The sequence below is a fragment of the Myxine glutinosa genome, chromosome 8 (genome assembly GCF_964187855.1).
Source record: "Myxine glutinosa chromosome 8, kmMyxGlut1.1, whole genome shotgun sequence".
NCBI lineage: Eukaryota > Metazoa > Chordata > Myxini > Myxiniformes > Myxinidae > Myxine > Myxine glutinosa.
The window spans coordinates 115,890,125-115,917,268 of NC_136268.1; the positions used below are offsets into that span (position 1 = coordinate 115,890,125).

The following is a 27,144-nucleotide window of genomic DNA, read 5'->3' on the forward strand; positions in this document are numbered from 1 at the left end:
AATTTGAAGTTGCTACTTTGCTTATTTTTCAAGATATGCAGGTTGCAAAGTTCAGACATACATGGTGGCGGCCATCTTGGATTTTGCAGTGGCGACCCAATTTTCAATAGCTGGCGCATGCGCAGATGGGTTGCACTGCGATGCCACTGAAAAGCGACTGAGAAAAGCGCGCATGCGCAGATCGCGGACATGATTCATTTCGATTTCTATCTTTATTTAATTTCCGAAAAGACGTCTGCATTCGAAAATCGCGTGATGACGTCACGACGTAAATGCATTTCTTCATATAACTTCAGATCGGCTGGATGTATTTTGACGAAATAAACGGCATCGTGTAGGGCATTTATTTGCGCAAATTTCAAGACCAATTACGACCATGACAGCCATTTCCTTCTCGCACAGCACCAAACATTCTAATGCGTCAATCCCGCCAACCCTGCGCATGCGCAGGTGGTGCAACGAAGCACTTAAACGCTGAAAAAATCGTGCATGCGCAAATGGTAGCGCTGGAGCGCAAGGTCACGTGTGGACGCGTACGTAATATGTGGATGGATGTTTGCACATGCGCAAATGGGCCACTGTATTTTCGTGTATTACGTACGCGCTTTGATGGGCTTACTTTCAGTGAAATACGATCGAGTTAAAAATAGTCAGAATTTGAGCAAATCTGTTTCATTCGTTTGTTAATATGCCTCATCTATTGACAAATCTGCAATTATAATATTTTTTGAAGTTCAAATGACCGCGGGAGATCGCGTTATCGTGAGCACGTTCTGGAAAGACAAAATGGTGTGTTTCTTCTTCTTTCAACAATAAAGACGTATAGCTTCGCGACCGTACATCCAATCATCTTGAAAGTTTGCACACTTGTTCCGCATGATGAGAGATACATTGCATTAAAAACTCAAGTCGATCCATGCAGTGGTTCAAGAGTTACAAGCTTTTTAAAATTTAAACTTCCATTATTTATTGCGGCCAAACCATGTGACTTATCAAAACGTCTCAAGTAACGATGAAACATCCCCCCATGAGGAACATTTGTGTCATGTTTCCACTCGATATCTCTACAAATTATGGAGGTGAATCCATTTCTAGTTTGAAATTTTAAAACGTCATAACTCTGAAACCATGTGTCGGATGACGTCGAGCTCGCTGCCTTTTTTGTTCGTCATGGGTATGCGAATATGCATGCCAAGTTTGGGCTCGATCCGTTAAGCCGTTGCGGAGAAAAAGGGTTTTTTGTGTTTTTTCACGGAAAACAAGATGGCGGCCGAACCATGTGACGTATGACTTCGAAATTTTTTGCAATCTGAGTATTTTTTAAGTAAGCATCTGGGGAAAAAATCTCATTTTCGGGGGAGAAAAATTGTGTTTGACAAATTCTAACCTCTTAACGTTAGCATTTTTGATTTACTCAATACACATGTTTTTTGTTCCCATTGCAGAGTTCTTTAGAATGAGCCATTCCTCATATTTTTCCATTCAGCCGTTTCGGAGATACAGAGGGGCAAAGTTAAAGGTGTTTTACAAGATGGCGCCCACACCACGTGACCTATGACGTCATAGTTCGCATGAAAAAATTCTCGGAACCCAGACGATCATTTGATGAAAATTTCCTGTCAATCTGACCAGCGGTTGCTGAGAAACGTAATTATGAAGTTTTCGGAGGTGCAAAATAGGGCGGAAGAATAATAATAACTAGAACTGCCACTTTAAAACTGCTGGCAGTGATGACCGGTTTACTCGCACCCACTTTTGATGCAACCCCACTGTTGATACAACCCCATTTTTCATACAACCCCACTTGTGATACAACCCCACTTTCATTGGACATGCTTTGACACAACCCCGTTGGATACAACCCCGACACACACACACACACACACACACACACACACACACACACACACACACACACACACACACACACACACACACACACACACACACACACACACACACACACATCCCCCCTACCCCCTCCCACACACACACCCACACCACTCCCCCCACATTCACACCCTTCCAAACACACACACACACCCACACACACACATCCCTCCCCCCCCCCCCCACACACACACACACACACACACACACACACACACACACACACACACACACACACACACACACACACACACACACACACACACACACACACACACACACACACACACACACACACACACATACACACATCCCCCCTAACCCCACCCACACCCCTACCCCCAAACACACACACACACACAACCAACCCCCCCCCCCACCTACACACAAACACACACATACATCCCTCCACCCCCCCACACACACACATCCCCCCTACACACACACACGCTTATTTTTCAAGATAAGCAGGTTGCAAGGTCAGACATATATATGGTGGCGGCCATCTTGGATTTTGACGTGGCGACCCAATTTTCGATAGCGTTCTTCCTTGTGCCTAGATACACCCACACACCAAATTAGAAGTTGCTACTTCGCTTATTTTTCAAGATATGCAGGTTGCAAGGTTCAGACATACATGGTGGCGGCCATCTTGGATTTTGCCGTGGCAACCCAATTTTCAATAGCTGGCGCATGCGCAGATGGGTTGCACTGCGATGCCACTGAAAAGCGACTGAGAAAACCGCGCATGCGCAGATCGCGGACATGATTCATTTCGATTTATATCTTTATTTAATTTCCGAAAAGACGTCTGAATTCGAAAATCGCGTGATGACGTCACGACGTAAATGCATTTCTTCATATAACTTCAGATCGGCTGGATGGATTGTGACGAAATAAACGGCATCGTGTAGGGCATTTATTTGCGCAAATTTCAAGACCAATTACGACCATGACAGCCATTTCCTTCTCGCACAGCACCTTACGTAATATGTGGATGGATGTTTGCATATGCGCAAATGGGCCATTGTATTTTCGTGTATTACGTACGCGCCTTGATGGGCTTACTTTCAGTGAAATACGATCGAGTTAAAAATAGTCAGAATTTGAGCAAATCTGTTTCATTTGTTTGTTAATATGCCTCATCTATTGACAAATCTGCAATTATAATTTTTTTTGAAGTTCAAATGACCGCGGGAGATCGCGTTATCGTGAGCACGTTATGGAAAGACAAAATGGTGTGTTTCTTCTTCTTTGAACAATAAAGACTTATAGCTTCGCGACCGTACATCCAATCATCTTGAAATTTTGCACACTTGTTACTCTTCATGACTTCTACTACAGTATGAAGTTTCACGTCGATCAATAAAGCGATTCAAGAGATATCCATTTTTTTTAAAAAAAAACGTTTAATTAATGATATCTGCCAAACCACGTGACCTATCGCAAATTCTAAAATGACATTTTAGTAGACTGACATGCTGAACAGACCTGTGAAGTTTCTCCTCGATTGGATCAAAAATGAGGGAGGAGCTACGTTTTAAAGGTTCATGCTTTAAACCGTCATAACTCTGCAAGCATGTGTCGGATGACGTCGCCCTCGCTGACTTTTTTGTTCGTCATGGGCATGCGATTCTGCGTGCAAAGATTGGCCTCGATCTGTTCAGCCGTTGCAGAGAAAAAGGGGTTTTCGTGTTTTCACGAAAAACAAGATGGCGGCCGAACCACGTGACCTGCGACGTCATAATTACCATTAAAATATTCTACAGACCGAGTCCCTCCTATGGTGAAAATTTTATCTCAATCGGCCCTATTATTGCAGAGAAAATGTTTTTTAAAGGAAATTAAAACTGAAAATGGCAATCGCACTGATGTCGGATGATGTCGTGGCCTGGGAGGACAAAATGGTGTGTTTCTTCTTCTTTCAACAATAAAGACTTTAGCTTCGCGACCGTACATCCAATCATCTTGAAATTTTGTACACTTGTTCCACCTGATGAGAGCTACATTGCTTTAAAAATTCAAGTCAATCCATGCAGTGGTTCAAGAGTTACAAGCTTTTTAAAATTTAACTTCCATTATTTATTGCGGCCAAACCATGTGACTTAAAAAAACGTCTCAAGTAACGATTAAACATCCCCCCATGAGGAACATTTGTGTAAAGTTTCCACTCGATACCTCCACAAATTATGGAGGTGATTCCATTTCTAGTTTGAGATTTGAAAACGTCATAACTCTGAAACCACGTGTCGGATGACGTCGTGCTCGCTGACTTTTTTGTTTGTCATGGGTATCCGAATACGCATGCCAAGTTTGGGCTCGATCCGTTCAGCCGTTGCGGAGAAAAAGGGTTTTTTGTGTTTTTTTCACGGAAAACAAGATGGCGGCCGAACCATGTGACGTATGACTTCGAAAATTTTCGCATTCTGAGTTTTTTTTAACTAAGCATCTGGGGGAAAAATCTCTTTTTCGGGGGAGAAAAACTGTGTTTGACGAATTCTAACCTCTTAACGTTAGCATTTTTGATATACTCAATACACATGTTTTTTGTTCCCATTGCAGAGTTCTTTAGAATGAGCCATTCCTCAAATTTTTCCATTGAGCCGTTTCGGAGATACAGAGGGGCAAAGTTGAAGGTGTTTTACAAGATGGCGCCCATACCACGTGACCTATGACGTCATCATTAGCATTAAAAAATTCTACGAGCCTAGCCGATCATTTGATGAAAATTTCCTGTCAATCCGACCAGCGGTTGCTGAGAAACTTAATTATGAATTTTTCGGAGGTGCAAAATAGGGTGGAAGAATAATAATAAGAAAAACTCTAGCAGTAATAATAGGTTACTCTCCATTTATGGAGAGTAAACCTAATAAGAAAAACTCTAGCAGTAATATAATAGGTTACTCTCCATTTATGGAGAGTAAACCTAATAAGAAAAACTCTAGCAGTAATAATAGGTTACTCTCCATTTCATGGAGAGTAAACCTAATAAATGATTAATAATGAAAATAAATAAATAATAATCATAAAAAATTAAATAGTTAATCAATTGGCTAATAGAATACATAAACCACAACCATTTCATCCGAATCTGTAACTTAAAAAAATTATTAATAAAGTCATTCATCGAAGAATTAAATAATTAATCGATTAATTAATTAATCAATAAATCAAAAATACCCTTTACAGCCAGATCACTTGGTCATTGTCATGTCCAAATATCAGCTTCCCAGCTCAAAAGGTGCCTGACATATTGCCCAGATGAGAAATAAAATAAATAAATCATTAATAATGAAGATAAATAAATAATAATCATAAAAAATTAAATAATTAATCATTTCGCTCAGAGAACACATAAACCACCACCATTTCATCAGAACCTGTAACTTAAGAAAAAATTTTTTTAGTCATTAATCGAATAATTAAATAATTAATCGATTAACTGATTAATCAATAAATCAAAAATAGCCTTTGCAGCCAAATAATTTGGTCATTGGCATGTCCAAATATCATCTTCCTAACTCAAAAGGTGCCTGAGATAATGGCCAGAAGAGAAAGGAAATGTGTAAGTACTTAAATAATCGCTAATAATTAAATAACACATCAATTAATTGATTAATCAATAAATCAAAAAATATATTTTAAAGCCAAATCACTTGGTCATTGGCATGTCCAAATATCAGCTTCCTAACTCAAAAGTTGCCTGAGATAATGGCCAGAAGAGAAAGGAAATGTGTAAGTACCGGTACTTAATTAATCGCTAATAATTAAATAACTCATCAATTAATTGATCAATCAAAAAACAAAAAATAGGTTGTTTAAAAAAAAAAGTACTTGCTCACTATTGTGCCGAAATTTAAGCTTCCTAGCTCAAAGGATGGCTGAGATATCGCCCGGACAAACAAACAAACAAGAAAATGAAAAATCGGTCAAAGACCGAGGACTTGCCGGAATGTACTTTTTATCGGCCATTTTGGACAAATATGGCGGCCGAACCACGTAACCGATGACGTCATCATTATTTGTTTTCTAAACGAATTTATTCCTTGATGATGCTCAAGAAATTTTATCTTGATCGGATGAAGTTTTGTACTTGTCGAATTATGACGTCATAATGGAGGCAGCAATGACATCATCATTAACATATTTTATTCCGCATGGACAGTTCTTTACAATGAGCCATGTCTCAATTTTTTCTATTCAGCACTTTCGGAGATATAGAGGTGCAAAGTTTTTCGGTTTTTCCAAGATGGTGGCCGAACCACGTGACCAATGACGTCATCATTAATATTTTTTTCTCCACCAGTTTATGCTGTCATGTCGCTCAAGAAATTGCATCTTGATTGGATGAAGTTTTGTACTTGTCGAATTATTGAATTATGACGTCATAATGGAGGCCTTGGGCCAAGAGAGTTAAAAATTGGGCACAGTCTATTCAAGGGCAAGACAAATATGTGTGTAAAGTTTGGCAATTCTACGCGCAACGGTGTAGACGTAGTACTGCGGACAAACAGACAAACAGACAAACCAACCTATCAACATACTTGCCGGAATCTTTTCTGGAAAGTAACAAACAAACAAACAAACAAACAAACAACCAGAGTGAAAACTGAGTACTCCCTTTCAGCATGCGTCATTGGCGAGCCCCCTTCGGTGCCCGGCAATGACGTTATGCAGCGCCTGGAGATGGTATAGGAAAGGTGCGGTGTACAATGAGTAGGGTACATTTGCTGCTGAATGGAGACGTTTGGCCAACTTTGCGTGGTTTCACAGGAAGTATTACAATAACAATATGAGTCCTCTTACAAGGAACTCAATGCTGGAGGATGCCATTTGGCCCATCGAGCCTCTGCAATGGGTGTCGACCTATGGGTGTTGGTCCGTTGTCTGTTACCATTTTAAAGTCTTTTTTATGACTTGGCCGGGGTTCGAACTGCTGCCCTCCCGAGTGAATGTTCTCACCATTATGCCACCAAGTCTGCTTAAGTCTCCCAGGATGATGGAGACATAGCATACTTACCTTTAAATGATCTAGCCCAAGTTCGATTCCAGACCCCACTATTAACTGCCGTTTTGGCGCTTCCCTGACAGGCCGTAGGAGCCACTAAAGAAGTAGTAATAACCGTAGTAATGTAGTAGCAATAGTAGTATTAGCAGTAGTTGTAGCAGAAGAATGATGTGACTACTATGGATGCAGGCAGACAAATGGCGCCAATATAAGCAGTTGGATTTGCAATGGATTACACAAACAGCATCCTTAACCGATATCCACCACCCATCATCGATTTCCTTTCCGCAATTTTTACCGCCGTCGACAAGTTGGAAATACAATGGCAAATAATAAGTCAGGTTTCACCACCAGTTCATATATCATTAAGCAAGGATCTGTGCAGTTTGTGATGTCACAGCAGAGTGCATCGGCACTTAAATTGTAGTGGCCGTGTGTCATTTTACAACTGAAATTCCTTTATAACAAAGTGAGGTTTAATAAGTTGTAACGAATGGCAAAGTATGTGGAAGCACGTTTGACAACTTACTTAGAACACTGTGGATAGTGAAACATTATTGGCAAATCCTGACATAATTCTAGCTTTCAGAACAGTAGCAGCGCAGCAACAACATTGGATTTTCAAAAAGGAAAGTACGTAGCGTATTAACTCACGCTTCTTTGGAATTCCTTCCAAAGCCTCTTCTGGCAGTGGTTGCAAAAAACAAGGAGCATGGGGAAAGAAAGGAAAAGAGACAGGTGGAGTGAAAGCCAGGCCTATGGAGCTTGAGGACATATTTAACAGGGAGCAAGGAAAGAATTATTACAAGGTGAATGGCATCAAATTGCAGACAAGAAACAGCAACAAAAGAGTTCCCTAGGGCGAGACTGAATACAAATAAGCTGTAATTGCGAGAAAAAGCATAACTTTGAAGTTCACCTGGTTTACTTTCCGCGTACCACATTTTAATTGAAAAGGCCGGAGGATTTCGATTGAAGTTACAGATTCTTTTGCTCACCCAAATTGCACGGCAATTTTGCAGACTCGGAGCAGGTGGAAGAAAAGGTAATGCGTAAGCGCTCGCTCATGTAATGTATCAATCGTTTGCAGCTTTGGCCCATCTACCCCTATTTCTTTGTGAATTAGCGGTGACATGTACATTAGCCGAAGCTCCACGGATGTGATTCCTATCACCGACATAAGGAAAAACATAACTGCCTTATCTTGAGAACAAGCAACTGAGTTCAGATGTTTTTACAGAGAATCAGACACTGTCATACACTTCCAGTCGACAGAATGCAGGGAGTTATCTCCCATTTCAAATGCTTGGTTCTGGCCTTGAACCTCCAAGGGGACTTCTCATCAGAGTTGGTAGTGGGGCAAGGAAGTGGAAATAGCATTGAATTTCTGAACGTGCCATTTATGAAACGCCCACCCCTTCTTTTCTGCTCCACACTTGCCAAGGCCCCGTTTTTCCTGTCGTCGGAAATCCATACGTAACCCTGGCAATTGATTGGGTCTCATTACTGTAGCTGTAGCTGTTCGACAGTCCCATGTTGTTTTTCAATGTGCGTTGTCAATTACAGAAAATATTTTCCCTGAGTTTGATGTGGAGTTTTGGGCCTGTTGCATGGAAATTGTGCAATAAAATGGAGGATTACCCTCATCAGGCCCACAGTGACAAATCTGTTAAATTGTAGTTCCTGAGATTACCTGCTTTGTGGATAGGTTAAGTTGCGGTCACATGCCCTGAGTGTTCTGCGTTTAAGTTTGCAGAGCTAGTAGACCTTTATTAATTTCCTTTTCAAATCCCTTTGATTGATCCTATATGTAATGCATGTGTCATGCAAAGTGTTGTCAGTGTCCTTATTTTGGCAAAACCAAAACCTCTTTTTTTTCAAGCAACATCATGTTACATGTACAAGACTGTTCTGATGATGAAAGTGGCAGTGAATAATTGTGGAAATGGCTTCACTGCTACTCACCAACCGTTCAAAGGAGTCTAACCAGGGCCTAGAGGCAACCGTTTGTCTCCGGCTCCAGTGAGCGTTCCCCCTGTGATCTGATCGTTTCCTCGTGGCACGGATCTGGCGCACAGGTGGCACCGTCGTCTGGGTATGTTCACAGTCCTCCAATACCTACAAGCGTGGGTACAGGAGTAAAGAGATGGCAAGATGAATAGTTGGGTTAATGAAAAGACTCTGTATCACTTTGCATGTATATTTTGACACCCTAAAAAAAGAAGATAATCTAGTGATCAATTTTTTTTTGTTAATCCGACAGTCTGAAATGTTGGCACGGACACCAGAGGAAGCTGTCAGGTGGCTTTCACACCTGGATTCAGCTTTACAAATACAGCGTGGCATCTCAAGGATTCAAAAACATTCCCAAGCAGCATCAGGACACACATTTGCAGGCATGTCTCATTCAATGTTGCATCAACTTATAGCCAGCGATGACCGATGATGATGAAGCGGAGAAGGTGAGGGCTAACAACAATTTGAGTTAGAGCTTGGTAGCTGCCAGCAGCAAAATTATTTGTGTTTGTACCTTTACAAGAATATTAAACAAAAAATTCCATTAAGCCAAACTAATGAACTTGGAAGCAAACTAGCCTTTCCCCTCCCTAGCCGAACATGAGAGCAAAATGATGGATGCAGGATTAGGGGAAAGGGGTAGGGAGGGAGGTAAGAGTCAGCATGTGAAAATAAACATGAAGTTAATGCTGACATATCGTTTATCATCATTATTTATAAAATAAAAATATATTACTCTCCTTCCTCTGCTATGTATCCCTAATGAAGACCTGAATCCAGGAGGCCGGGATATAATCTGTACGAGCATATCTACTTCCACTCATCTTCATCAATGTATCGTACTCTTTAAGGAGCGCAAGTGCAGTGCTGAGCAGTCTCTTGGCATACCGGAAGGTTGCGGTAGGTGTTTTTCCACTGCATTCACTACTACTACTACTACTACGACTACTACTACTACTACTACTACTGCTGCTGCTGCTACTATAACTACTACTACTACTACTACTACTACTACTACTACTACTACTACTACTACTACTACTACTACTTTAACTGCCCAAATTATTCCCACCTTCTTGTGGGGTCTTTTTGACCCAGGTTTTTTACGAACTAGCAGGACGCTCGGATAAAGGTGGCAGGAATTTGTAATCTGATAAGGGTGCTGGCGATAACTCGCCTACACTTCATGAAAGACGCCATGAGATCCACCAACAAGCAGTGCTGGAAGACTGGTCCTCTGGCTTAGCATTATTCCAATGATGGATGGTATACATATTGATTAGTCACCCTGCATTTGAAGAGGCAGGGTGAGAGTTTCTCGATGGGTCGGCAATCAAACCCAGGGTAGACAGCTCAAACGTAGGTGTGCATACCTCTAAGGTCTCCTGCCAGCCCTACAGGATCCAATGTATACGCTGTACATTATTTTGTAACAAATAAATAAATTATTAAAATAATATTTGGCATAAAAGGCAAACCGAATGCCCTGTTTTTACTTAACTAGAAGCACCCACTCCCTTCTGGGGCAGCCTGCGGTGGTTAGGGAGGGAGGAACATGGAGGGGGAGGGTGTGGAGGGATAGTGGAGGGAGAGGGTGTGGAGGGATAGTGGAGGAGGCGGGGCAAATATATTTTGTACCATGGCTAATAATCCTCCCGTCTGCAGCAGGTGTCAGTAAACCACTTGCACTGTGGCAAGTGACAGGTGAAAGTCGGAAGTCGTCTCCACCCATACCCCCCACTTGAATTTTCATGCCTATGACCTGACCCTGGGTACTATCGACACGTATGCAAAACTTGGTGGAGATCAGCCCCAAAATATTGGCACCCTTGCACTTTTTTCAAATAATGCACCATTTCTTCCAGAAAATTGTTGAAATAAAAATCTATTTTGGTATCCACAAATATATTTCTTTGGATTTCAGTGGAACAAAACAAAAAAGCTAATTTTTTTTACTAAATCCTGGCTTATTCCACACAGAAATCCGAAAATGGCCCGGACAATATTTTTGGCACCTTTTAGAAGTTGTTAGAAATAATTAGATTTCAAGCAGGTGATTCTCCTTTACTTTGGAATTGAACTCACCTGTGGCGAGATGCAGGTGCCTGCAATATAAAAATCACTCATTCAACCAGTTTGAAAAGAGGAAAGGGGTCATTCTGCTGTTTTGTGTCACTGCGTACCGCAATGAGCATGGAGAATTGAAACCAGAGAATTGTCTGAGGAGGTCAGACACAAGATTGTAGCCAAGCATGGACAATCCCAAGGCTACAAGTCCATCTCCAGAGACCTTGATGTTCCTGTATCCGCCGTATGCAATGTTATCAGGAAGTGTAAGGCCCATGACACTGCAGCCAACCTCCCTGAACCTGGCCGCAAGAGAAAACTTGATCGAAGATTGCAGCGAAGGATTGTTTGAATGGTGGAGAAAACACCTCAATCAACTGCCAAACAGATTCAAGACCCAAAAGGACCCCACTGCTGAGAGCGAGACATAAGAAAGCCCGACTGGAGTTTTCGAAAACACACCTGAACAAGCCAAAATCCTTCCGGGAGAATATCCTGTGGACAGATGAGAACAAATTTGAGCTTTTGGGTAAAGCACATCATGTCTATGTTTACAGAAAACAAAATTAAGCCTTCAAAGAAAAGAACACCTTCCCTACAGTTAAACATTGATGAGGTTCAGTGATGTTTTGGGGTTGCTGTGCTGCCTCTGGCATTGGGTGACTTGATGTGTGCATGGCATCATGAAATCAAATCATGAAAGCAAAGCAAAGCATCATGAAAGCTAAGTCATGGAATCCATCATTGCTTCAGATATGAAATCTTTCCTCTTCTCCAATGGCTTGATCTCTGATCATCAATTTGGTTTAAGACCTGGTCACTCTGGACATGCTGCTTCTGCTTTCTCAACAATGGATGGAGGTCCTCAATGCCAAACAGGAAATTAGAGCTGTCTCCCTTGACATATCACGTGCCTTCGATACGGTCTGGCACCCCGCTCTGCTCACCAAACTCTCCTCTTTTGGTATCCATGGAAATCTCCACGCATGGCTGGCGGACTTCCTCTCTAGTCGTAGTCAACGTGTGGCCCTGAATGGGTTTCTCTCATCTCCTCTGCCTGTTCAGGCTGGAGTTCTCCAAGGCAGTGTTCTGGGCCCCGTGCTTTTTCTGGTCTTCATCAATGATCTCTCTGACTCTTGAAAATCCTCTCTATCTCTTTGCTGATGACTCTACTCTCTGTCGCTCCATTCTTCATCCCTCAGATCGGCAGTCTGCAGCCTCCTCACTCTCTACAGACCTGGACAAAATCACAGACTGGGCAAACAAGTGGAACATGTCTTTCAATACTGACAAATCTCACACTCTTACGATGTCTTTCCGAAAAGACCGACTGGACAACCCTCCCATACACTTTCTGAATAATCCTCTTCAAGAAGTTCTGTCACTCAAGCTTTTGGGTCTCACTATCTGCCATGATCTTTCCTGGGAAATCCACATTTCAAATCTGGCTTCCAAAGCCAGTCGCCGACTGGGCATCCTCCGTCGTGCGACGTCCTTCCTTGGCACACCTGAGCTCCTCACCACATACAAGGCTTTCATCCGCAGCTCAATGGAATACTGCTCTCCCTTCTGGGCTGGTGCTCCAGCCTCACACCTAGCTCGTCTTCACGCTGTTAAAACCAAAGTATTCAGAATCATTGGAATCTACCGCGATGAAGCTAACTCCAAGGGCCTCTCACTCACTCACCGCAGACAGGTTGGTGGTCTTTCTATCTTCTACCGACTCCTCTCTGGCCTAGCTCCCCCAGCCCTGTTTGTGCTCTGTCCCCCAAATACTCCTACAGGTCTCACAAGATCTGCCAGCAACCCTTTTTTGGTGAAACTGCCAAAATCAAGACTCTCTGCTCATCTTCACTCTTTCATGCCTCTTTACTCCCGCCTCTGGAACAAACTCCCTCACTCTCTTCAATCCCACTCCACCCTCCAGGTCTTTGAAACAGCTGTTCGCCACCATCTCTTATCTTCCCCCATCCAAAACCTTGATCTTTTCTATCCCCGCTAATTTCACCCCAATTCCACTTTTTTGAAACACCAACTTCTGTCCTGGAAGTCCTTGGTGTCCTTGTGTTTTATACTTCTCCCACCACTCCCCCCCGTTCCACGCCTCCTCCCCCCAAGCCCTCTCCCTCCCACACATCTCCCTGCTCTTAAATGTTGTGTGCTCTCAAGTGTTTGTGTGCTTCCCATTCTCTTGTCTTCCGCTCACTCTTTTTATATATTTTGTTTGTTTGTTTTTTTGTTTTTTTTGTATACTGAATCGAGGCTCGTGAAAGTGATTTGTTTGTGAAGTAAATGTCAGCTGTTTCACGAGCCTCGATTCAGTATACAAAAAAAAATAAATCAGGAGATAACCAAGGCATTTTGGAGCGCAATGTTCAACCCAGTGTCAGACAGCTGGGTCTCCGTCGAAGGTCATGGGTCTTGCAGCAGGACAATGACCCCAAACACACTTTTAAAAGCACCCAGGAATGGTTCAAGACAAAACGCTGGACTGTTCGGAAGTGGCCAGCAATGAGTCCAGATCTAAATCTCATTGAACACCTGTGGGGAGATCTGAAAACAGCAGTTGGGAGAAGGCACCCTTCAAATCTGGGAGAACTGGAGCAGTTTGCACAAGAAAAATGGGCCAAACTGCCAGTAGAGAGGCGTAGGAAGCTCATTCATGGTTCTAGGAAACGCTTGACTGCAGTTGTTTTTTTCCAAAGGACGTGCTACCAAATATTACGTCCACGGTGTCAATAATTTTGTCAATGCCATTTCTTTTTATTTTCTGATTTAAAAAGATATATTAAGGTCTGAGATCTCGCGAGATCACGGCGAGGTCACGTCTTTTCGAAGCTGTTCCATGCGCTCACGCTTTCGAAGCTAAGTGATATTTCTCAATTGTGTTTTTGTCGATACTGTATCTATCTTTCGGTGTATGTACCTATAGCGTATCTTTTGGAAAATTTTCGGTGCTAATTTTTCGTACATGTATACACAATCGTCGGTTAATGCGTATCGAGTATTCTGCGGCCTAGTACTCGTAGGCTTCGGCTACCGTACCGTCTCCGACCTTGTGGTTTTGTTTTTCTCTCAGCGATTCGTCGAATGCGCGGAAATTATTTTCGTTCTCTGTTTCGTCCCAGTCGTTCACCCCATATCTCCTTGTTTAATATCTCTACTCACAAAAAAACCCCAAAAAAAACCCAAAAAAATATTTCCTTCCCAGGTCTTATTCGTTTATTTGTTGTTCTTTTTGTTCTTCGTTCTTCGTTCGCGATCACGCGATCACGTGGTTAGAAATGTATAATCTCTCCCCTGAACAACTATTTTCTCTCATATATTATAACACCCTTTTCTTCTTTTCCTGCAAAAGGATGCTTTCGTCTTGCTCACCAAATCTATTCATTCCAAAAAATATATATAATACCATCTCTTACAGTTCCTCCTTTCTACATTCCCTAAACTATCCAGAACTCCACCCCTCCCCTAGTGTCCTCAAACGTATTTTTGACTCGAAGGTCTCAAACTCATTTTGCAAAAAATGTTCGTTTCCCATGAATCGTACACTTTCTAAAATCCAATCTCACCCCTCCCCTCCAAATCCTCCTCATCACCCATCCCTTTCAAATCTCCCCCCTTGCCCCTTCCCTCCCCTCCCTCCTAAACTCCCCCCACACCCCTCCCCTCCGAGACTCTCCCTCGCTCCTCCCCTCCTACACTCCCCTCTCACCCCTCCTCCTCAAAGCATCCTCCCTGCTTCTTCCCCCTTCCAACTTTCACCTTCATTTCCCCCAACCTTCTGCCTCGCTCTTCCCCCTCCTCAAATAACACCTCACTGTGCCTCACCCAATCTCCATCAAACCTTTTGTCCGCCCCATTCTTCCCTTTCTCCAAGCTATTCTGAAATCTCTGAAATCTCTGACACACCTTCAACAGCTCTCCCTACCTCTTCCTCCTCTTCCACATCTTACCCTACCCCTCCCCCCCCCCCCCTGTTCTGGACCCGATGCTCCCCCTTCCTCTTCATTAACGGTATGGACCTCAAACATCCGGGGCCTTCGCTCAAACTTGACTGACCTCTCCATACAGGTTGCTTCTGACAAACCAGATGTGATCTGCTTAACAGAAACTTTCCTCCTTCATGATGTCTCTGATGCCTTGGTATCTCTCCCAGGTTACTCCCTCCTCCGGTATGATAGACCTGAGCCTCGTCCTGGAGGTGGGGTTGCTATCTTTATAAAAAACTCTCTTCCTCACTCGCCCTCCACTGCCCTCTCTCCACCTCACCACCAGGAATACCTTTGGCTACGGCTTCCCCTTCGCTCCCACCTTTTGTTCATATGTGTGTTGTACCGTCCACCAAACAGCGATGACTCCATCTACATCTCACTGTCTGATAATATGGACCAACTTCTATCTACCCATCCCAACTCTCTCTTCCTCATATGTGGTGATTTCAATTGTCACCATGCCAGTTGGCTGGGTGTGGGTACCTCTCTCACCAGCCATGGCTCTTCAGCAAAGGACTTCTGCGACTCACTGGGACTGACACAATCTGTCAATTTCCCGACCCGGATCTCAGTCAACGGAGCAACGGAGCATCTTCTCTTCTGGATTTGGTTATGACAAACTTCCCTGAAAATGTCTGCTGCTCTTCTTCTGCTCCAATCGGCTCATCTGATCATGTGCTTGTCAAAGTGGACATCTCTCTGACCATTCTCAGAGAGCCTCCTCAGCGTCGACGAGTCTGGCATTTCACTCAGGCCAACTGGCACGGTTTTCAAGCAGCCATCAATCATCTGGACTGGTCTCCCATCTCTACCGCCTCTGACATCAACTCATCCTGGGAATTCTTTCAAAGTAAATTGCTCTCTCTCATGCACAGATTTATCCCATCTCGTCTTCAGTTGTCATACCCTTCCTCCCGTCCATGGTACACGGAATCTTGTGGTGAAGCTGTTGCCCTGAAACAACTTGCTTTCGTCTCCTGGAAAGCAAATCCAACGGAAGGAAATCTCATTTCCTTTCACAAAGCCCGAAACAAGTGTGTGTCCACCCTCAGGAGAGCCAGGAAACAATATCTCACCGTTCTCAAGACCGAACTCTCTTATCTGTATCCCTCTTCCAAATCCTGGTGGCATCTGGTCAAATCTGTTTCTGGTGTTTGTTCCCCCTCCACCCCCTCCCTCACCTCAAACGGCTTAACGGCTGATTCCGCACGTGAAAAAGCTGAATTCCTCAACTCTGGGTTTGCCTCTAAATCTTGTGTCCCAAACCCATCCCTCTCTGTACCCACCGTACCCAGTCGTACGCAGCTGCTCCTGGACTCTGTGTCCTTTCCTCCTGACAAGGTGGAAAAGTTTCTGTCAACCCTCAACTCTGATTCTGCAACTGGTCCTGACGGCATCAGCCCACGGGTCCTAAAATCATGTTCTTCTGCTCTTACACTCCCTCTTTCTGTTCTCTTCACCCTCTCTTTTGCTCAAGGTCATCTGCCATCTGCTTGGAAATTAGCCAACATCACCGCTTTGCACAAAAAAGGTGCAAAAACAGATCCCAGCAACTACAGACCAATTAGCCTTCTCCCAATTATCAGCAAAGTCATGGAATCCATAATTGCATCAGATATGAAATCTTTCCTCTTCTCCAATGGCTTGATCTCTGATCATCAATTTGGTTTCAGACCTGGTCACTCTACTCTGGACATGCTGCTTCTGCTTTCTCAACAATGGATGGAGGTCCTCAATGCCAAACAGGAAATTAGAGCTGTCTCCCTTGACATTTCACGTGCCTTCGATACTGTCTGGCACCCTGCTCTGCTCACCAAACTCTCCTCCTTTGGTATCCATGGAAATCTCCACGCATGGCTGGCAGACTTCCTCTCTGGTCGTAGTCAACGTGTGGCCCTGAATGGGTTTCTCTCATCTCCTCTTCCTGTTCAGGCTGGAGTTCCCCAAGGTAGTGTTCTGGGCCCTGTGCTTTTTCTGGTCTTCATCAATGATCTCTCTGACTCTCTTGAAAATCCTCTCTATCTCTTTGCTGACGATTCTACTCTGTCGCCCCATTCCTCATCCCTCAGATCGGCAGTCTGCAGCCTCCTCACTCTCTGCAGACCTGGACAAAATCACAGACTGGGCAAACAAATGGAACATGTCTTTCAATCCTGATAAATCTCACACTCTTACGATGTCTCTCCGAAAAGACCGACTGGAAAACCCTCCCATCCACTTTCTGAATAATCCTCTCCAAGAAGTTCTGTCACTCAAGCTTTTGGGTCTCACTATTTGCCATGATCTTTCCTGGGAAAACCACATTTCAAATCTGGCCTCCAAAGCCAGTCGCCGACTGGGCATCCTCCGTCGTGCGAAGTCCTTCCTTGGCACACCTGAGCTCCTCACCACATACAAGGCTTTCATCCGCAGCTCTATGGAATACTGCTCTCCCCTCTGGTCTGGTGCTCCTGCCTCACACCTAGCCCGTCTTCACGCTGTTGAAACCAAAGCGTTCAGAATCATTGGAATCTCCCGCGATGAAGCTAACTCCAAGGGCTTTCACTCACTCATCGCAGGCAGGTTTGTGGTCTTTCCGTCTTCTACCGACTCCTCTCTGGCCTTGCCCCCCCAGCCCTCTCTGGGCTCTGTCCCCCAAATATTCCTACAGGTCGCACAAGATCTGCCTGCAACCCTCTTATGGTTAAACTGCCAAAATCAAGACTTTCTGCTCACCTTCACTCCTTCATTCCTCTTTTCTCCGCCTCTGGAACAAACTCCCTCACTCTCTTCATCCCACTGCACCCTCCAGGTCTTTTAAAACAGCTGTTCACCACCATCTCCTATCCTCCCCCATCCAAAACCTTGATCTTTTCTACCCCCGCTAATTTCGGTCCCCTTGTGTTTTATACCTCTCCCCCCCGCCCTCCCCCTCCCATGCCTCCTGCCCCCAAGCCCTCTCCCTCCCACACTTCTCCCTGCTCTCAAATGTTGTGGTTGTGTGCTTCCCCTTCTCTCCCCATCTTGTCTTCCGCTCCCTCCTTTTTGTGTGTTTTGTCTGTCTGGTTGATTTGTTTGTGAAATAAATGTTAGCTCTTTCACGAGCCTTGATTCAGTATCCCCAAAAAAAAAAAAAAAAAAAAAAAAAAAAGGTCTGAATAAAAAACAAAGGTTCTGTAATATTAACAGTGAAATAAAGATTTGTGGAGACCAAATACTTTTGTCAATTCAACTTATTTCTAGAGAAAATTGTGAGTTATTGAAAAAAGTGCAAGGTTGCCAATATTTTTGGCCACGACTGTACATACATACATATGCCTTATTCAACATAGTGGGATTGGGACCGGAGAGAGAGGGGGGAGAGAGAGGGGGGAGAGAGAGGGGGGAGAGAGAGGGGGCGAGAGAGGGGGGTGAGAGAGGGGGGTGAGAGAGGGGGGCGAGAGAGGGGGAGAGAGAGGGGGGGCGAGAGAGGGGGGAGAGAGAGGGGGGCAAGAGAGGGGGGAGAGAGAGGGGGGAGAGAGAGGGGGGCGAGAGAGAGGGGGGAGAGAGAGGGGGCGAGAGAGGGGAGGAGAGAGGGGGGGAGTGAGAGGGGGGAGAGAGAGGGGGGGAGAGAGAGGGGGGGAGAGAGAGGGGGGAGAGAGAAGGGGGAGAGAGAGGGGGGAGAGAGAGGGAGAGAGAGAGAGAGAGAGAGGGGGGAGAGAGAGAGGGGGGGAGAGAGAGGGGGGGGAGAGAGAGGAGGGAGAGAGAGAGGGGGGAGAGAGAGAGGGGGGAGAGAGAGAAGGGGGAGAGAGAGAGGGGGGAGAGAGAGAGGGGGGAGAGAAAGAGGGGGGAGAGAGAGAGAGAGGGGGAGAGAGAAGAGAGGGGGGAGAGAGAGGGGGGAGAGAGAGGGAGGAGAGAGAGGGGGAGAGAGAGGGAGGAGAGAGAGGGAGGAGAGAGAGGGGGAGAGAGAGGGGGAGAGAGAGGGAGGAGAGAGAGGGAGGAGAGAGAGGGGAGAGAGAGGGGGAGAGAGAGGGGGGAGAGAGAGAGGGGGGAGAGAGAGAGGGGGGGAGAGAGAGAGGGTGGAGAGAGAGGGTGGAGAGAGAGTGGGGAGATAGAGTGGGGAGATAGAGGGGGGAGAGAGAGGGGAGAGAGAGAGAGAGAAAAACAAACAAACCGCATCCTTTTTCATGGAAAGTGATGATAATTATGAACAGTGCACATTATTCTTCGACTGGATTATGAATGCTAGCACAATTTATGCAGCCATTGGATGATGTATATGTATAAAGAAATTAGTGCCAAAACCCTACAGATCAATTTGACATAACTGAAGAAAAAAGCAATTTTCTGTCCAGGAAAATGGACAAAAAAAATCAAGTTTTAAAAATGTAGATGTTGAATTTTCACAAAATTGTTTCAAGACCACCCACAAACCAGAAATGAATTTAATGATTGGAAATGCAACAATCGGCTAATTCTTTGATGGAACATGATAATTCCACGTTGCGGTTTTGAAAGTGTTGTCGCTCGCCAAGCTCCAGCTACACACCTGTGCAATCACAACCTTTACAATACTCACGGGTACCATGAAAACACTGGGGAAATATAAAAATGAACTTGTCAGGAATCTTGGAATTCATCAGGAATTCTTGGCAAAATATTTCTCAAAAGACATTTCTGGGTCAAACATTTCACATCCATGCATCAGTGCAAAGATTACACATAGCAATAAAAGATCATCAGCAGTTTATTTTTCCATGAGCTCGTGATCGACCTCCAAGACCACGTGGTCTGTCATCACCTGCCCCTTTGTCCATCGTGATTACAAGCTGCGAGGGATTTTCCCTGGACCGGAGTGGTGATTGTGCTTAAGCTGACCCCTTTAAGTGATTATCCTCTTGGAGATACCAAAACTGGCTCTGCAATCTGGTTATTATTTTGGCTGATGTTTGTGGTCGACTCTTGTCTATATGCTTGGAGCCATATTAGAATGCTAGAACGGACTGATTGGCTGGGTTGGATATAGTCAGTGCACTTTGCTATAATAATAATAATAAGAATGATTTTTTAAAAAGAAAACAGTATGTCATTTATTGTGCTACACAATGTAAGAGTATGTTTGGACCTCCCCTATCAATAAGACAGTACATCTGGTGAAACAAAGAGGGAGGTGTTTTACAATAAAAAAACTGTCGCTTATCACATTTTTGAACTAAACCCTTCATATATATTGTTATGAATTTGGGTAGGGGGATATATAGATCCAGGTAGATCTGCGTAGGTATTATGCTTCGGCTGTCGTGATAGGGAATCTTGATGTAATAAGTTCTGTACCCCGAATGTCGGATTAAGCTTGTGTATTCGTTCCCGCCATGAGGGGGGGGGGGGCAGGGGGGAGGGAGTTGTTAACTAGCATAGGGATTATGCTAATTCCCTTGTATGTCATCCCCTCGGTGATCACACCATTTGCCCCGTATGGCAATGCACTAATAGACAGTAGATAGATCTATTAGTGCACACACTAATTAAATCCCCCACCGCCAAAAGACGATAAAACTGACTGGAAGAGCAGACATGAAGCAGTCCACGCATGACCCCGGCATGGCAGGCAGACATCGGACAGGCAGGCTGAGGCCACGCCCACCTCGGGATGGATTAATACCATGGCGCAAAGCGCTCAGCCAATGGGAAGATCAGACACAAGAAGAACATTCGAGAGATCGAGAAGCCAGGCGGGGATTGGAGAAAAAGAGGGCTTACGTCACGAGGCGATTGACAAAACGATGGGCGAGCCGACATTTTTCCCTTCTCTCGTCCCGATATCCATCCTGCCCGGACCTCTGTCTCGACCCTCCTTCTTGCCTTTGTTATGCTGCCTTGCCTCGCCCTGCTCGTTTGGTCCCTTCACCTTCGACCCTCTCGCCAACGAACGTTGGGTGCATCGGAGGGCCGTGCCGAATCCGAGAGGACGTTGCACGGCTGTGGAGGCGGGTTGCACGGCCGCTCGCTCGCTCGCTTCGCGCGGGAGGCCTTGTCGGTGCCTAGTGGACGGGAGTGCGTCGAGGCCTGCTTGGGCCGATGCTGGAGCCACGCCTGGACGACATGAACGGACCTGACTAATGATTGAGCGAAAACGCATCACACAGAACACAACGTTATATTTTATTGATTCCTCCTTTTATCTGTTGTTTAAGTCTGGTGTGGGGGTGTCCCAACTTAGGATTTCGTTTTTATCAACGTGTTTTCCTTGTCCCAATAGTTCTTGGAAATAAACCTTTTTCTTATTTTCCCTTTCTATTCGAAATCCGTGTTCAGTTTGGATTATTTCCTGCAGGTTGAATACTGCGCGCGGACCGTCAGGTAAATTCCCGCTTCTTATTATATATATATATATATATATTAGGGTGGTGCTCAAAATAATTTAAAAAAAATATTTACTGGGACATGGCTTTATGTTGTTCCTTTTGTTCCAAAATGAAAAGACACCAAATATGAAAGCAATCTGATTTTATTTAGGGGTGCCACATCAGCCTTCAAACTAAAGGTGTCTACAAACTTTTCTATATATGGATCGAAAGCAAAACCAGAAGTTTGTTTATGAAAATCCACCCTCACTCACTTTCTTTGTATTCTAGCAAACACAAGTTACAATAGCTGCACAAATAGCACTATATTGCTATGAAAACTCAAATTCAATGATAACAATCCAAATGTTCAGTTCATAAAATGAAGAGACACCATATCACATAATATTAAAAAACCCAAATATAATGAGAAATGTAACTCCTATTTCTGGGCCTGTTTCACCACTGTTGCCTTCTTGGCATCGGGGTACATCTTCCTGTGAGCAGCAACAACTTGGAGCAGAGCTTGCTTTTGCTCTTCATCCTTTGTAAGGAGCTTATTGTAGTCTTGTATCAATGCGACACCCTTTCTGCCCTGTCGTTCACCACGACCAAGCCACTGGCGGCTTTCTTTGCTTCCTGAAAGCTGGTTTCTTGCTCCCATGAACCAGGATCCTTATCCATCCAATCAGTTGGGGTCCCTAGGATGCTGAAGAAATGCTTGGTGTGTTTTGTTATGAGGCCAGCGATTGACAGGGCGGTTCCTCGTTTGATAGCTGGTCTCTTTGGAGAGGAGTTTTCACCGTCATTTTTCAATGCTTCAATCATATTGATCTTGCTTTCTTTGTCAATTCTGGTGTCAAAGAATGCAAATGCCACTAGTACTGGGCTCATGTACCACGTGTGGCGGCCAAGTGCCTTCAAGGCTGCCTGAGCCATCTTCTTGAAGAGGTTAATGTCATTCAGGGGAGCCTCAATAGCTTGTGGAGCCCGAAACCAAGCCTGTACATACACAAGGCAGACAAAAATGTTGAAGGCTCGGAGTTCTCTCGCCTCTCGAAGTGTCAAGTGGAACACTGACCGAAACATGAACACCTGTAGTGAATATAGTGCTTTTGCCATCCATCTGGCTCTGTGCATTGCTCCTGGAGCCATGATCCGGATTCCACGAGGTGGGATTCCTCCCATGTAGATGACAGTCAGTTCTAGGAGTTCACGATAATCATCTCGTGGCTGCTGATCTTTCAAACAAACAAGAACGTTTTTGCTTCCAACACAGTGTCTACAGATCCCATTGAAGCCTTCCTCTCTGAGAATTGATCGTGAAGAAACTTCCTGTCCTCGGGGTTGGTGATTATGGCCTCCGAATCTGCATGCCTAAGATCAAACGTCTTCTCCAAGGAGGCCTTGAAGGATGCTTCCTTTTTCTCTTGGGTCGCACCACCCCGCTTTGCACCTTTTTGGAGGCTCCTCCATTCTTCATATAGCCTCTCCAAACGATGGATGCAGTGCTGCTTCGTCGTTGTAGGTAGGTGAGCTTTTTCCCAGAACTTCACAACCTCTTCAATGGTGAGGGTTGCACTCTCCCGGGCAGTGCGATTCTCCTTCTTCAGGTGATGGAAAAACAGGACAAGAGATTGATGCACAGTCGGGAGCTTGGCACCTTTGATGGCATCTCCAGAAGTGGACCCAATGAGATACACATTATCCTGAGCCCGAGTTTTCAATGAAACACTGGTACTAGCACATGCCATATCTGCAAAATAAGCAAGAATATGGGTAAAATCCTGTTAATTCTTACTCCACAGGGTCACTCTCAACAAAAGAGCCACAGTCAATAAGTTAGGCCTACATATTACACACTAAAAAAGCGTACCCCTGACCCCGGGAACCTGTACAAAACATGCATGAAAATTGCCCAGATAGTGATCATAGGAAGTCTCAAAACTGTATGTATAATATATTGTATATATATAATGTATAATGTGTATTTATGTATATTTATTATTTAATGTATATTTACTATATATTTATTTTTAATATTATATTTAATGTATATATATAATTATGTATTTATTTTGTGTATATACAGCCCAAAAAATGGGAATTCCTATTTTTGCATGGGGGAAAATTCATCACTGATGTGGCACCCCTAAATATTATTGGATCCCATTCAAATTTGGTGTGGTTTCCTTTGACACCAAAAGGAACAAAACTAGACCATGTCCCGGAGATAATCTGCATTTTGCTTTTTTGAAGCCCACCCTAATTATATATACTAGGGCGTGCCCGCACGTACGGGCACGCCCGTACGTGCTTGCCCGTACGTGCGTGCAAAAAAACATGCGTGCAAACAACAACAACAAAAAAAAACTTTGAAACCACGTGGCAGTAACGACCACAGAACCCCCCCTCTATTTACATGAAATGGTTTGGTCAATTCGCAACGACCACAGAACCCCCCCCTCTATTTACATGAAATGGTTTGGTCCATTCGCAAAGCCAAAGCGAACGGCTTGCGAGTACGGTGACCATACCTTGGGAACCACTTGTCCGATTAATTTCAAACCTTGAAAAGGCACATCCTCGGGTCCCCAGCAATATACCTGGCAAGTTTCAAGTATATCGGACCGGTAGTTGTCGAGAAACAGCGGTCGCATACATACATACATACATACATACATACATACAGACAGACAGACACACACACACACAGAGATTACTGGAATTATATATATATATATATATATATATATATATATATATATATATATATATATATATATATATATATACATATATATATATATATTGTTACTGACGCGGTTAAAGATGTTATTTACCGAGCGGTTGGTATTACCGCGACCGAACAGTTATTCCCCGACTAATACCCGATTTGCCCCAAACTTTGGCCGGATCGTGCCACTGCTATTCAATCGGGAAAACTCTAAAGCGACCGAATACAAAGAGGAAAAGGAATAAGACGAGGAGACGTACAGAAGAGTAATTGGATTTATTATTTACACATATAATCAAGAAGAAAGTAGTCACGTTTATTTACAGACGAGATTAGATACACAGTGCAACGCTAGCTTACCTACAGTCTTAATTAACCCAGGGACAGAACAAACACGGACAGACTTACGCGGGGAATGATGATAGGGATGGCAGGTGATGGATGGCTTGCGGGATAGGGAGGTCCAACTGGTCCTGCAGCTGATCGACTCGTGGGCAGCCGCCGCTCCTTCGCGGCCCTGCTCCAAACTGCCGTCCAGGCCTCACGCTGCTGTGGCTGCAGTTGCGGTGGCTCCAGCTGCAGCAAATGCAGTTTCAGTGGCTCGAGCTGCAGCAAGTGCAGTTTCGGTGGCTCGAGCTGCAGTGAGTGCAGTTTCGGTGGCTCGAGCTGCAGTTCAACCCTGGACTTCTTTCACAGTTTCTCTGTCGTCAAAGCTCATCTCCCTTGTCTGCTCCTGGGAAACGCCCTGCCGTGGGTTATATAGGCCCCACCCCTCAACCTTCGCGAACCTCCTCGATGTTTCTTTCCACACCCTCTCCAAGTCCAACCCCTTGGTCGTGGTTGGTTGAGTGGGGCTGACTCACTCCTCCCCTCTATGACGAGGTGGGGACCCGCCTTTCTTCCCCAACCCTGCCTCGTGGTCAATGGCGGCAATTGGAGCGGAGGTAGTCTCCAATCGATGAAAAGGGGGAATGGAGGTTTTGGGAATGGGAATGAAGGGAATCTATCTCTTTCACTTGGTGCAATGGAGTACTTCTATTAATGGGTGACACAGCCTTACCCTAAAACACAGAATAAGATATAACTATCGAACAGGGGTATTCTATGATTGGCTGACGTGTATGCTTGTGGACTAATTATGGGACGCCCTTTTGACCTTTACACAGCTCCGGAGGCAGGAGGCGCAGAATAACCAATAATAATAATAAAGCACACAATAAAAAGAAAAAACACAATCCTCATATCCGCAACACTGCACCCTCCTCCTCTTAGGCACATCCCGGGCCTACAACTTTTATTTAGTGTGACACGTAGGTGTAGTTCCCTCTACTTTTAACCTGACCCTGAGTGCGACAGTTTTAAACATAATAAATGTGTCCCGCTGCTCCATTGCACCCTGCCTAACAGACTTACGCCCACAGTTAACCGAATTGCGGAATGGTCTTCAAACTACACACTGACGGTGGGGAGCATTATTTACAATGACTCTGCTTTTATTTACAAGACTAACCCAGGACCTGTAATTGTTCTTTCTGTGGGGGAGACAGTCTGCTCTGCATCAATGCACCATTAAAGCACCCAAAAACGCACCAATACACACCCAAGCACCAATCGGTGCAGTCACCATTGTTCAAGAAAATAAAACCAACAACCCCTAACCCTGCAGGTGATCTCTTGCTCTTCGGCTCCCTCTGCTGGTTATTATTATTTGTTCTTCCAGATGTTGTCATTCTTTCATTTTCTTACTGGCGGCCTATTTGCAATAAAGTGTGCCCAACGTGTCCATTTTATTTTCTTTATTTATGGCCCACAGGGCCGACTACGTGTGGTTCACCTGTGGGGCATCGGTGCCCTGTGGCCAAGGTCCGCCAGCAAGATTTCGGGCCCTCATGGCCGGTTCCAGCAGAGGGGCCATGCCCCAACCCATGGGGTCCATCAGTGGTGCTCGGCCACAGGCATGTGGTCCATAATGTGGTGCATCAATGCAGACAGCTGGTTCTGGGAATTTCGGGCGCACAATGGCCGACCCACGCACGCTCCCCTCGGCGCCCAATGGTGCACAGGTCATGTGGGAGACAAAAGAGACAAATGAGCGAGGGGTAAGGTCACAAGGGTACACATCAATAAGGCAATGCAAGGCGAAATGCGTACGGAGGGCGAAATGAGAAAGCTCGTCCCTACCGTATGTCACCCCCCTGTCACATACACTACCCTTGCCCTTACCCCATATGTACAAAATCTACACATTACCAATCCGTCGCTACCGTCACGTCTTCCCCTTATTTCCCTTATACCAAATTCGTCTTCACTCCCCCACTATCCAAAATTTGACATCATCAATTCATCATCAATCCTCATAAGGAGGAAGAGATGGAACACAAAGCACAATGTCACACCCACGTCATGATGCGTCTCACAATCCAAACATTTGCATCATAAAAAAAAAAAAAACATGGCATGGTGTGGAGTACCTGTCACCTCAGGTGAGTGGATGCAGATGGTGCGAGGAGATCCTTCATCCTAACTACTTTCTAAATGACATTAACACACGTTACACTACTCGGGGTCTTGCCCTGCCAATCCATTGGCCAACTTACACTATGGGTTCTAAAAACCAAATTCCCATTGACCAAACTGTGGTGCTTCCCAATTTGGGGTCTCACTCCCCCGATTCATCTCCCGGTGCCCTTGCACAATTTCTGGGCTGTGACGTGTAGCTCTCCCAGCAGGTCTACCCACCTGCACACCTCCACCACTGTAGTTGCCACCCGAGCTTACCTGCTCCTTAACCTAACCGATCTAACTGGGGAAGGCCCCTCCTGGCTCTGTCACCCCTTGGTGCCCTCTGGCACTGGGCTACCCGGGTCCGTCCTCCGGATCCTCGGGCCCCATCCACAACAACTACTACCGGCTCCCAGAGCCCACCTGCGGCCTCACCTGGCCGACATCCTCACAGTGGTGGAGTGCCCAAACCAACTACACACACTAACAGGCTACACGCCCAGCCATTTCCACAACACTAATGCACCCATCCAAATACCATTCTCTCACCCGCACCACAGATGCCAATATCCAACCACAATTTACCTATCCCCTCTACCTAACACTTACACTACCCGCCCCGGGTAT

At 44.8% G+C, this 27,144-nt stretch overlaps 1 protein-coding gene across 2 annotated transcripts in view; it reads right to left on the reverse strand.

Moving 5' to 3' along the window:
* LOC137432881 (glypican-6-like) overlaps positions 1 to 27,144 on the reverse strand; it is a 554,701-nt gene that overhangs the window by 96,011 nt on the left and 431,546 nt on the right. The window contains exons 7-8 of one of the 2 annotated variants that reach the window (XM_068125167.2): positions 8,864 to 9,016; positions 7,553 to 7,582 (exon numbers count right to left, since the gene is read on the reverse strand). In XM_068125167.2, coding sequence (XP_067981268.1) covers positions 7,553 to 7,582; positions 8,864 to 9,016 — 183 coding nt within the window. The remainder of the gene's footprint in view (positions 1 to 7,552; positions 7,583 to 8,863; positions 9,017 to 27,144) is intronic. The other variant, XM_068125169.2, reaches the window with a different exon arrangement.